The 13274-nt window shown below is 45.8% G+C and overlaps 1 protein-coding gene across 1 annotated transcript; it reads right to left on the reverse strand.

The window, feature by feature from the left end:
- Positions 1 to 1432: 1432 nt before the first annotated feature.
- CCK (cholecystokinin) lies at positions 1433 to 7756 on the reverse strand. Its single transcript, XM_075083481.1, has 3 exons — positions 7547 to 7756; positions 5870 to 6127; positions 1433 to 1804 (listed from the first exon to the last, which is right to left on the reverse strand). The coding sequence occupies exons 2-3, from the start codon at positions 6123 to 6125 to the stop codon at positions 1668 to 1670; spliced, it is 393 nt and encodes a 130-aa protein (XP_074939582.1). The 5' UTR covers positions 6126 to 6127; positions 7547 to 7756; the 3' UTR covers positions 1433 to 1667.
- Between the last annotated feature and the right edge of the window lie 5518 nt (positions 7757 to 13274).

The following is a 13274-nucleotide window of genomic DNA, read 5'->3' on the forward strand; positions in this document are numbered from 1 at the left end:
AAAACTAAGGAGACAATTCAGGTATTTAGGGACTCATTACATTTGGAAAGGAACTGAAAAAAGCCAGACTAGGTGACTTGGAAACTGGTTGACTGGAAGGAGCTTGAGAGGAAGAAAAGCTCATGCAGAAAAGCAGTTCCACATTTTCAAGATGGAATCCACAAAAAGAGATTTGGTGTTACCAGAGAAGAAAATTCCCCGTTAGCATTTGCTGAAGTCTCCCTTTCCTTGCAGATTTCTGCAGTGCTGCCTGCTCTCCCAGCTGCTGTTGGGAACAGTTCCTCAAAATGTTTTCATGTTCAGCCCTTGGTTTGTTTCCCAGTCTCCTTGGGTTTGGTAGAATTTTGTTTCAGTACAAATATTTTCTATGTATTATTTTCTATGCATTGCTTTTGCCTACTGACTGCTGTGGAAATTGCTCCAGAGACATCCACCTGCCTCTTCCCTTTGGCAAGCACCTGCTTTTCAGCATATGAAAAACGCATTCCTTTTCCCATTAATGCACATGTTCAGGAGAAAGTCTGTGAATTATGCAATGCAAAAATCACCTCTTTTTTTCAGTTTAGGGAATTCCTTAGATGTGAGAGAACCAGCTGCTGAGAAAGACCTGGGAGCTGCAGGAGGGGTTACCTGGGGGGGAAGGAGGAGCGTGCAGGTAAAACACTTTCTGCAGCCTGCCCCCCGGCAGGCAGGAGGGGTGAGGGGACTCGCTGGACAGCGTCCCCATGGTGCCTGTTTTGCACAAGCAGGGATCGCTGCCCGGCTGCGAGCGTGGGGCTCTCTGCCTTGCTCTGTGCCAATAAAGGCTGGGCACAATCACCCTCCTTCTCCTCATGCCAATGGGCGATAGCTAACTCAGGCTGCCTCTGGGATACTCATGAGCGACCCATTTCCTTTATGCACACTGTCACTAGACTGCTCTGATACATCCTCCCCCTTCCCTCAGGATCAGCTTCTGCTCCGTTCAGGGAACTTTCCTTGCCCCCTCCCCGAATGAACGCTTGGCTCACCACACGGCAGGGAATGCTCTGTTTATTCCATGATTCTCAGCCGTCAGCAGAACTTTCACATTTAGTTCACAATATAAAATAAATAACCCAGGAAGGTGAAACACGTTAGTGGTGTTCCTCTTTTTCTTTTGGTTTTAGCACTGTTGACTATTCACTGTGAACACGTGGGCTTGGTGTATAACTCAATCCCTTACAAATGGGGTCACCATGAAGACAGCTGGCCTTTTCATGCAGTATTGTGCTGTTGTGTTTGTATTTGGAGTTCACAGCTATTGGGACTCTCACAAGATTTCTCTAAGAAGTGGCTCATTTGTCTGACTGCTCAGCACACGGAGTATATTTACATTGCAGAATGAAGGCATTTTCCTGCCTCTCTTTATAGTAAGACACCCAGCAACATGTGGTGACAGGACAAGAAAGAATAAGTGAAATCATTTTAATATAATATCAGCCTATGAGAAACCACAAAAGAAAGAAAACATTTTCTGGAAAATTCTGCATATGTATATATTACATTGTATAGTCTTACAGACAAATTTACATCAAATACATGGCATATTTTAAAACACTGATTCAAAGAGGACAACAAATTAATTTTTCTCTTTCTGTACAGACATGGGAGTGTGATTTTTTTCTGTTGCTATAGTTTGCTGTTCTTTAGGAGGAGTATTCATATTCTTCAGCACTGCGGCGTCCAAAATCCATCCAGCCCATGTAGTCTCTGTCATTTATCCTGTGCGTAGGATCAATGCTCTGTACCCTGTTTCCCATAACCGAGAGCCTTCCAGTGGGACCTAAAGAAAAAGCGTTTGAGAGAGCAAAAAGTAAGTGGACACATTTTTGAGGTTCATCCATTTGCTGATCTATTTTGTACTCATTAGCAGCTTGTGCAACAGTAAAAACTGTTTGACTTAATACAGACCATGTAACACTACATCATGTCTTTGGGGAAAATGTTGTAGAAATGTTACGGGTAATGTCCTGAAAGTGGCTTGGGTTTTTATTGTAAAATAAATAGGTAGTTTTCTCCCTCTGGGCTGATGGGAGGGAACATGGGTGCATTTCTCCTTTTTTCTTTCCTATTTCACTAGAGAGAGAGAGATACAATGCTCAGACCATTTCTCACTCTTCCTGTAAGACCACACCCTTGCTTGCTGGTATTGGGAGAGCTGCTCTAGAGGCAACATAACTCTGCTTGAGAGCAGACTCAGGCGTGAGGCAGCACTCCACCACAGTCCCATGTTGCTTGAAGAGCCATAAATGTAAGTACAGGAGCTCTTACAGTGCAAATTCAGTGACAAGCTGGGTAGAGTTATGAATCCCAGGTTTTGTAGAGAAGTGGGAACAGTCCTGAAATTGAGGAAGTTGTGTCTGGAATTTATAGCTAGAGATGCCTATCGCTGGAGTTATAGAGGGCTTATTACAATGTGGTATTTTCATTGCTTACCCAAAGCTCTCATAATTCCTTTCACACATGGGTTGGATGCTGATCTCTGATCATGCCTTAGCCTTTCTCTATTCCTTGCTTAGGGCATCAAAGAGACACAAACTATTTGCAAGGAGAATTTATGCTTAAAAAAAATCCTCTGGTTTGACATCATCACATCGTGTAACTAAAAATGCAGTGAAAGGTAAATTACTTCTCTGTACTCCCTGAAAACAGCCAAAATTGACACATGCCAATAATTACACTGAGCGTAAGCCTTGAATGAGGAAGGACCAGACTCAATATATTAGTGTTCAATGCAGACTGAGGCTTGAGGAACACTTGAACTGATCAACAAAGGAGAAGCCCAACTCAAACCCCACAAATCCAAATCTCCACAACTGCCCTGCTTATGATTTCTTGTGTTTTGAAGGAATCCTTGGTGACTCTGTGCTTTTATTTTTCCAGGTTTTCCTCATGTAATGATTTATAATGAGCATGATCCATTAAAGACAAAAAAACCCTGCACTGTTTTGTTAGCGGTTGCAGAGGGATAGGAGAGTTAAAGGTACCAAAAAAAAGAAACCAGCCATGTTTTAGATATTTACCTAAAACAAAATGGCAAAAAATTTAATTCTCTCTAGAAAAGAATGTCTATCATTAAACGCTCAAAACCCATGAAATTTACATTTATAAATCAAAATATGTAATTAAGTTGATGAGAATGGCTTCTTGGCACTATAAGCAGCCAGGGCTAAGACAGAGCAGAACCATCACTCAGATGTTGGAATTTAAGAGACTTCTGACCCACTGTGACCTGTGGGCTGTAATGGCTCCCCTGGCACCATTATGGCAAGGGCTCCTTAGAGGACAGTAAATGTGCATGTCACTGACTTGACAGCTGAAATGTCTCTTCTACATGGTGCCAGACTCACGCTGAAAGCCTGCAGATGAAGTTAACCGAAAGCTAGGGGTCACAAACAGTAAAATTAATTTCTTAACGGCACCTTAATTAGCTTGCCTCGAACCACCGGAGATGCCCTGCGGACACTGCAGAATCAATGTACAGCAAACACATTCAAAGTTGTTGCAGTTTGGCTACGAGGCTGCCATCTAGCCCTAACCCCTTGAGAGAATTTAACTCTCTCTCACTGTTTTAACTGGAAATATTGTCTGAAAATCAGCCTTTCTGTTAATCACAAGGGCAAATGCCACCAGTGATGACTGTTAATGCTAGCAAATGCCCACTCTTTCACCCTAAACAGAATTTTCTAGTGAGTAGTACAGTTTAGACAGGTTAGAAGCGACTAATACAGTAGATGTGAGTGTTCTGCAAAGATTTCTGCAGTGCTGACCAGAACCGTTATGTTAAATGAGAATATAATGTTTTGATGGGAATCATACAACTGTATGCATTGTTATAAATTAAGCAAATACTGTTTTGTCCCTGTGAATCTTCTCTCCTGTAACTAGCAAGTACATTCACAAACCAGAGCCCAACCAGCCCAGTCACGTCACAAGAATCCCATCATCTGCTAACAGTCACTTTGTAGAGTTAATTATGTACGTCTGTTAACAGGTATGCAGGAAATTCTCCCTCATATTAATACTTACCAAAAAGACATGTTAAATCCAGAGTGTTTTTTTCACTTTATGTGGTTAAGCTATTTGGAAATGTCAGCCAGACATTTAAGAGAATATAATGGCTACATAAACTAGAATAAGGAGTTTGGCTTGCGTGTAAGTGGGTGACAATGACTACACTGGGGAAAGGTAATGAGGTTTCTGCTTTGTAGACTTCTGCAGTCAGATTCTTATTCAGTAACAGCTTTGGCTGTAGCGCTGACTTGCGGAATTTCATATCTGAATTCTCTTTCCATTAGATTATGGGAACTGCTAAAAGAAGCTCCTTAATGGATATTGTGCAAATTGGTAACATGAGATGAAGTGTCTCAGCTGTATTAAAAGTGGTTCTTTTTCTGTTGTTTCTGATTTGGCCCTATTCTATGTACACAGATGAACGTGTATGGCTGCATGTGTAAAGCATAAAATACATGTAGCACCTCTGAACTGCAGACCGCCATCAAAAATAAGAATAGGATTATGCCCAGCATAGAGGTCATCAGTGAGGCTATCAAGAGGGGAGGGTTAAATGATCTGCATAAGGCTCTTACTTATATAAAGTGATTTTTATCCTAAGCACAGTCTGGAACTGGGAGTAAATTAATTTCTCAATGTCTATATGTCCAGTTAATCCTCATTACTGCTTTCCCCTTGAGCCCTCTTTGCTTCTCAGATGTCCTCCTTCCCTGCAGTACAGTGGATAGACCGGAGCGAAGCTATCCTAAGTAAACAAGGTTTGTATAGTGGCTTTTGTTGAGGTTGGCAGTAGTCAAAAGGTTACCCATGGTGTTGCTCTATTGAGGTACAAGGCAATACAGAGATGAGACAGTTCAAAAGGAAAAATGTTTTCTTGGGGTGAGTTTCACTGGGAAATGATTTTGACCCTTCATTTTTACTGGTAGGACAGACGGTGTGCGTTTCTGTCTGTGTAACACATATGCTGTAAGTTGTCAACAGGGACTGCTTTACTCCTTCCCTTGCTAGTTCGTATATGGAATACAATTGATTCCTCAGGTGGCTAATAAGTCACATGATAAGAATGAAGCCCTTTAATTCCACTACTCTCCTGGTGCTTCTTGCCCTTGTTACAAACACAGTGCCACGGCGGTTTTAAGTAACTGCAAGATTGTGCTCCCAGGCTGCCTGAGACTGAAAGCCTAGCAGGAACTGACATGCTTTGAAGCAAATGTGCTTTTACTTATCACTGCTTTTAGTTATTGTGTTCATAAATGTGAGCTCTGATTTTTCAAAAGCTTTCACATTTTTGTAACTTCCTCTGGAAACAAATACGTGGAAAATCCAATACTCAGAAGTTTCCCTGGTACAGGTATTTCTGGCTGAGGTGAGGTTACCCATTTGGTCTGTATTTAGCCTCACAGTTTTCCTGCTTTTCTAACTTCTAAAATGGGAGGGAGGAGGTTAACTAAATGAAAAAGTTTGAAGAAAATGCAATTATTGTATTTTAGCTGAGATACAACATGCTGAAAAGAATACCAAAATAATTATAAGGTTATCGAAATAGTAAGTTAAAAATAAAAGCTGAACTATGACCTGATAGGTAGGTTACATTTTCTTCAGTTACCTGTACGCAGCTCTCAGTCGGTGGCTGCTATGTGCAAGTCTTTTTTTGGAGGAATTTTGCAGTAAGTAAGAGATGCACTCTACTTCAGGAATAATCAGGCAAAATCTACCTCCTATCTTCTCTAGGGACTCATGCTAGATGATGACAGGGTTATCTTAACAACTAGGTATCCCTGCAGGGAAGTCCACTGACACAGAAGTAGCACAGTAGACAAGCTATAACCAGTACCTTTCCTGGCTTGCTGGAGATATTTGGCCAACAAAGCGCCAATGTTAGCTCTCTGGTCAATGCTTCCATCCAGCCGCGGCACAGATTTCAGCGGGCCAGCAGACGAAGGGGCACGGACATGCCGGTGATGTTCTGTCAAGCTCTGCTCAAGCTCAGCAGCCAGTGGATTCCCATTGTGCGAGCCTGCGGTTTGCTGTCCGAAAGAGCTCGCTGAGAGCACAGCAAGGAACACGCAGATGCATATACCGCTGTACATTGCTGGAGAGAAAAGGAATGATAGGCTGTTAAAATGATCAGATTTAGGATGTTGTATGTTGTCCCTACCCCCACCTTGCATTGGGGGTGCTGGTTTCTGAGCAAACAAGGGTTGTGGCGTTTTTGGTTTTAACGCAGGTAACTGAGGGATCTGTCTTAAATTGGAAATCAGGTACATGAATAGTTAAATAACCGTCGGTAAGAGGAAGATACATTGGAAGGAATAAAACTACTTCACTGTAGTGTGTGCTATGTTGCCCCGTTCTACTCAATTCGTATCTGCTTTTCCTCCTTGGAAGCTGTATTTCAGTAAAACATAAGGGAGAGGCATCCAGCCCTGGGAAAAATCTCGGGGTTCAAACACTACAGTATTTTGCTGTTGTACTAAAATCTGCTGTTATTACAAATACTCTATTTTGACAAGTTCTCTGAAGAACGTTTACTCTATCAACCCTTCATTGGTTTCAACTTTAGTGTTCAAGAGGTTTTACCTTGTCATACACAGAAAGACAAAACAAAAACCTGTCCCACAGAAAGAGAAAACAAAATCTAAAGCCCTCTCCCAAGCATTTGATCCAAAAGCTGAGGTGGTAAAGCTGTAAGAAATAATGTGCAAATTAACAATATTCTTCTTCGTATAAAATGGAGAATTCAAGTGTAACAAAATTTTTACTTCTTTCTTAAACAAGTGTTAGACAAAACGATGTCATTTTACTAGATTGTTTTATCATATAAGCTGAAATAATATTTTTCTGGAAACAGAGAAATTACTCTCAGTTATTAGGAAAAACAAGGTACCTTGTACTTAATGCCATGGGGTAACTTCAATTTATAAATAGACACAAACTACCTCATCTATATAGGAATTTAACAGTTTAATTTTTTGAACAGTATACTGAACGTGTTCTTTCAATTTTAGAAAATTAAGTTTATTTGCCCACCACATACACTAGACAGAAAACATTTGCGATGCATAAAATGTGGGGTTTTAAAAATGTTGTTAGGAGATGAAAGAAAAATGTCAAAATGCCATGGTTATTAGTGATGCATGGTTACTAGCGATGCACCGCGAAGGTTTTGGTACTTAGAAACCACAGGCGCGCTGCATCCTTTCCACAGAGCGATCTTTTCAAGCGCCCCGATCCCTGTATTTTTCACACACATATATATCCACACACGCACCAACGACTCCGAAGACAAAATCTTGCCCCAGGCGGCCGTTTCTCCCGCAGGGGGATCCTCCAGGAGGACCCCCGGCGCCCCCGGCAGCCCCTCGCCCCGGCCCGGGGCAGCCCCAGCTCCCCTCCCCGCCGGAGGCGGCCGCCGTCGCCCCAGCCCCGGGCGGGATGCCTGCGGGGTGAGCGCCAGGCACCCCCATTTCGCGTGTCCCCCCCCCAGAGCGGGGTGACAGGTGCTTCCTACCTTTCCGCTGCGCCTTCCCGAGGCCGGACCCGAGGAGGGAGCGAGGTCCCTGTGTGCCCAGGCAGGGAACTTGGGGGCGACTCAGCCCCGGCCCCTTAAATAGCGGCGGGCGCCACGGCGGTGTTTGCACAGCGCTGACGCAGGCCGGGGCCGCCCCCCGCCGCCGGGACCGGCTGTGCGTCTGCCTGTGTGTGTCTGCCTGTGTGTGTCTGCGTGTGTGTGTCCGCGGGTGTGTGTCCGTGTCCGTCCCTGTCCGTGCTTCACGGAGGGAGCGGGGCCCCTTCCCTCCCTCCCGGCGGCCGGCGCCGCCGTGGGGTTCCCCCTGCCCGACGGGTCAGGCACCGCCGGCTCCCCGCGGAGCGAAGCGCTCGCCCGGAGCACGGAGACGCTGGAAACCCCGGACTGGCTTGCTGTATTATTCAAAAAGTGCTCCTGACCGGGGGTGGATACCCCCGTCCCCCACACCCCCCGCCCAAATACCACGGCGAGCGGGTCCTGCCGGAGCCCCGCCGGGAGCCGCCCCCGGGCTTGGTTGGGCTTCCCCTCGCTGCGGCACGACCGCCGCCAGCCTCCCCTCCCCGGCCCCCCCGTTCGCCTCTGCTCAGGAAAGTGGGGCGGTCATTTTATTTATTAAGAAAACCCCACAAGGATAAGGATGATCCCCCCTCCCCGAGCCGCGCCGCCTCCAGGAGCGGCAGTTTCTCGGGACCCAGCGCTGGGCTCCGGAGCGACCGCGCCGAGTTTGTACCGTAATTTTTAACTTTACAACTTGGAGGCAAGCGACGCCCGCAGGATGCTTTTCCTTCCCCGGGGAAGGGAGCCGGGCAGCCCGGCTTTTTTAGAAGACAGCGAGGCTCTCCCGTGAGCCACGCGTGCCGTGCGGGCCATGAGGAGGGTGCTGGGGCTGGAGCCGTGCCCGAAGGGCAGCTGCAGGGGGCTCCGGGGGGTGTGTGTGGAGGGGTCCTCCGGTCACGGAAGGGCTGGTGGGGCGGGAACCGCGCTTCTTCCCCCTCTCGTCATCTCCGCGCCGGTGCTCCCCGCGGGCAGCACGACACGCACGGCCCCTTGTGCACCGTCCCGGTCCCGGTCCCGGCTGAGCCCCGCCGCCCGGGGCAGGGCTCAGCCCGTCCCGCTGCTATTCCCGCGGCGGCCGGCGGAGGGCGCCGAGGCCCCGCGCGGCGCGTTGCCTCACAGTTGCCTCAGAGCTGGGGCGGCCTAGCCCCCGGGGCGGCCTAGCCCCCGGGGCGGCCTAGCCCCCGGGGCGGCCTAGCCCCCGGGGCGGCCTAGCCCCCGGGGCGGCCTAGCCCCCGGGGCGGCCTAGCCCCCGGGGCGGCCTAGCCCCCGGGGCGGCCTAGGCTTTACTGGCATGAGAGGGGTGCTGTGGCCACCTGCACCCCACTGCCTTGGTGGGGTGACGCTTGGAGGTGGCATGTATGGCGATAAGCAAGCTTTCCCACCACTTTTCAGCTGCTAAGTGGGGTGTTTGTCACTGAACGGGATATGCTGACTAAACTGCGGGCTGCTTTTCACCTCCCATGTCGGCGCCAACATCAAGCAAAGTTGCCATCCTGAGGCAGTTAAAAAAGAAAGCAAAATCAAAACCTACTTTGAAAACAGAAGAGTATGTTGAAGTGGATTGCCAGTGGAAAAAACAACACTGAAACTGTTCCAGCAGCACCCATCCAAGTGCTAGTTTAATGGCTCTGTCTGCCTTTGGAAAACAAACAAACCAGTGTTATTCCTGATAATTCAGTTTCACTATTTTGTCTTGGTGGGAAAAATGCTCACTGCTATTAGACAATTAAATAGTCAACAGTGAATTGAACTGTAGGTGTCTGGGAAAAGTATCACAATCTTTCTGGGAAGGTACAATGCAATAACAATTCTGGTAGAGTCATATCAAGCCCTTGTGAAACTCACTGTAGATAATGACTTCCCAAGGGACCAGCCCAAAGCTTAATAGACAAGAAAGAGATCCTACTAATATATGCAGATGCATAATTCATATCACAGAGGTATAAATATAAATGCAGGCATTTAAGGCTGAAACATTTGCCTGGTTGAACAAATATACACTATAGCAGTTCCTTTACGTTGAGCTGACCTGGAATATCAGTTCACTTATATCCAGGACTGCACAAATGGGGTGAGGGAGAGAGAGCGTGTGTGCACACGTGCATATGTGTGCATGCATGTGGAAGCCACGATTAATCATAGAATGGTTTGCGTTGGAAGGGACCTTTAGAGGTCATCTGCTCTGACCCCCCTGCAGTGAGCAGGGATATCTTCAACTAGATCAGGTTGCTCAGAGCCCCGTCCAAACTGACCTTGAATGTTTCCAGGGATGGGGCATCTACCACCTCAATGGGTAACTTGTTCCAGTGTTTCACCACCCTCATTGTAAAAAAATTTTTACTTATATCCAGTCGAAATCTACCCTCCTTTCGTTTAAACCTCTTACCCCTTGTCCTGTCCCAACAGGTCTTGCTAAAGAGGTTGACCCCATCTTTCCTATAGTTCCCCTTTAAGTACCGAAAGGCTGCAATAAGGTCTCCCCACATCCTTCTCTTCTCCAGGCTGAACAACCCCAACTCTCTCAGCCTGCCCTTGTAGGAGAGGTGCGCCAGCCCTCGGATCATTTTTGTGTCCTGGACCTGCTGCAACAGGTCTGTGTCTTTCCTGTGCTGAGGGCCCCAGAGCTGGACGCAGCACTCCAGGTGGGGTCTCACCAGAGCAAAGCAGAGGGTCAGAATCACCTCCCTCGACCTGCTGGCCACGATGCTTTTGATGCAGCCCAGGATACGGTTGGCTTTCTGGGCTGCGAGTGCACATTGTTGGCTCATGTCCAGTTTTTTGTTCACCAGTACCCCCAAGTCCTTCTCTGCAGGTCTGCTCTCAATCTCTTCATCCCCCAGCCTGTACTGATACCGGGGGTTGGCCCAACTCAGGTGCAGGACCTTGCATATTTTCGTTCATCAACAGACAGAAAGGCAACAATATATGAAATCAAATAGAGAAGGCAGGAATGTTTGCTGGACCGTTACATGCATATATTTCTATGGGATCTCTGTGCTATTGTAAGATTGTATGCTAGCTTTTTCACCCTACCTCTGAATTGGTCAAATCACTATGTTTGCAGTGAGAGGGTGAGGAACTCAATAGTGCAAGGGCAGCGTGAAGTTTTCTGCCTCATTCTACCTACATGATCTCTACACCGACTGCAAATGCCAGTTTGTTTTTCCTATTTAGCCATCATAGTGTATGAAGAAATTAGTGAGGCTACAGCATGATGTCAAGTTGTTAAAGTCAGCAGTACTTCACCATCTGTAACTTCGGTTATAGACTTTTGAACACTGGATTTTCCTCACTAAATTCCTTAAGACTAGTATGTACAGTCCTTGGAGGTCATTTTCTGACTTACTGATGTTTTCTTTGGTGAACGTTTGAAGTTGTGTGCAAGTTCTAGTCCTCGGTAAAATATATGTTAATTAATGGCATTTTAGAATTGTTTTGGACAGAGATAAAAAACCAGAAAGCCTGTTCAGCTTGAGTGATATGATAGCAGGACTCTGAGGTGACATGCATGCAGAAACTTAAGCTGCGTTTTACTGACTTAGGTGCACAAACTGGAAAGAATCAAGGTGTGATTTGCAGTGACCTGTCAGGTTCTGTGACCAGTGTTTTCATCAGTTTCTGGGACTCAGCATGCACCATGGATGTGTAGAGTGCTAACCACAGGAGGGCCTTGTGCCACCATCTCAGGTGGGGTGAGACCAATGCTGCTCTAATGCATGACTTCCACTTCAGTTCACCAGGAAGGAAAGTGCTTTGACTGCACCAGAGCTTTAGTGGTATTGCAAGACTCCAAGTATAGACGCAAACCAAATTTAAACCTAAAATGAACCCTGCAATGTGGTAAATGCTAATATAGATGCATCCTTATGGTAGATGATACCATAGTTTAGATGCTGCAGGCTTTTTAAAATTGGTTTTCTGGCAAGTGTCTGTTAAAAGATTTGAGTTTCTCTAACCTCTTCCCCATGATGATCGAGATATCTTGATCCTCAGCTGCTTTCTATATTTATCTGCCAAAGGTTTTCTCCTGTGTTGCTGGGGTGACGGAAGTGAACGCACAGCTGAGCATGCATTTTGTGCTGGTTCAGCACACAGCTTGGAGTTGGGTTTGGAGCAAGAAGGCAGCATGAGAACAGAGGGAAGGAGATATTTTACATGTCTGTTCTGCAATGGATGTGGGCAGTGCCAAAAGTTAGAGTACAGTAGGGCGCTGTGCTAACGTCTCAATCTCTCTGTGCTGTGAGATGGAGCTGGGCTTGTCTGTGAGTGTCAGAGTGGCAACATGCTTGGAAATGCCCTGCTCTTTCCTACCACGGTAAGCATGCAGGTGCTGTGCAATATTTCATTTTTGTCCATGTGCATGTGACTTTTGTCCTACAGTATATATTTTCCTTGGCAATATCACGTGTGGTTTGCAGTAGCATGGCTGTCATGTGGACAGCATAGCAACTTATGATACCTATGTTTGATGCCTTTTCTTTTTAGCCAAAGATAAAAGATACAGATATTACTCAGCGTTGTTGCATGGCTTTGGATTCCAAGACATTTAGGCTAAATATTAAATATGGAGCAGTATACTGCCAAGTATAAGCATACTGGGATTTCAGACCATGAAGGCTGAAGCCAGGTGGCTGTCCTGTGGGACTAGGGGCTCACGTCCAGGAGAGAAGAAATAAATACATTATTCTGTTTCTAAGTATTATATCCTTTTCTGATTATCACTATGCAGGGTTATTTTTTGCTTTCATCTGGACCCTGATACTTAAGGGTAATATTCTTTGCTATGTTGGGGCAAGCTGATTTTTTTTTCTGTGAAACTGATGGAGTAGTGGTCTGGAGGGTTACAATGAAGTACGAATAATTGGCAGAGGATAACAGGGAAGGGAATGGTTTAGTTTTCTGAACTAATGGACAAATTAGTGAATATATTATTTGCACCAACTGCATGGATTATAGATGTGAATGTATTTTAAGACAGTATGTTGTTCTGCTGCTATTTCTGTAGGTGTTGATTCCGACATTAAATTTTTGGTATTTTGGTTTTTCAAATATTTTGAATTTTAATTCAGCAATTTCCATCAAATTACCCAAGTGCTTTCACTCTAGTCTCTTTTCTCTGAATTTGCATCTCTCTTGACAGGAAGATAAACTCTGCTTGGAGTCAGCCCAGAAACTGAGGGAGAAATTTTCGTCCTGGGCAAGTGAACAGCAGTATTGTCTGGAATTATAAGGAATGTGGGTCCTCTGCCTGAAGAGTGCTGACCTCCTTTCACAGAGCTGTGCCTCAAACTAATATGTTAGTGCTGAAGGGATTCCAGTCTAATATATCAGACCTAAAGAAGGATCCAGTAGGAGCACATCAGTAGAGCTGGTGCTGAGGGTGATTGGACACTCACAGACTGCTCTGCAATGGAAAACAAAGAGCAACAAGTGGGAATGATTAGGAAGTCTGCTTCAAAAGTGTACTCCTGGTATGAACTATGTGCACTAATGTCAATTCACTCATTGTCTTAGAATTACACATTATCCTGCAGTTGTGTGAAGAAGGAAAATAAGAGGAAAAATCCCATTCCTGAGTGGGGTTGGATTGTTAAGAAAATCAGATTTCAGCCTGTATCCCATGAAATCCAGGCAGTTGATGTGTAAGCTCCCT

This window comes from Phalacrocorax aristotelis, chromosome 2 (genome assembly GCF_949628215.1).
Source record: "Phalacrocorax aristotelis chromosome 2, bGulAri2.1, whole genome shotgun sequence".
Taxonomy (NCBI): domain Eukaryota; kingdom Metazoa; phylum Chordata; class Aves; order Suliformes; family Phalacrocoracidae; genus Phalacrocorax; species Phalacrocorax aristotelis.

What these genes read in the sequence shown, in the direction of transcription:
- CCK (XM_075083481.1), bottom strand. Translation starts at nt 6,125, where the DNA reads ATGTACAGCGGTATATGCATCTGCGTGTTCCTTGCTGTGCTCTCAGCG. An exon ending in TCTCCAGCAAGCCAGGAAAG is followed by an intron (nt 1,805 to 5,869) that starts GTACTGGTTATA and finishes CTTTTTCTTTAG; the next exon opens with GTCCCACTGGAAGGCTCTCG.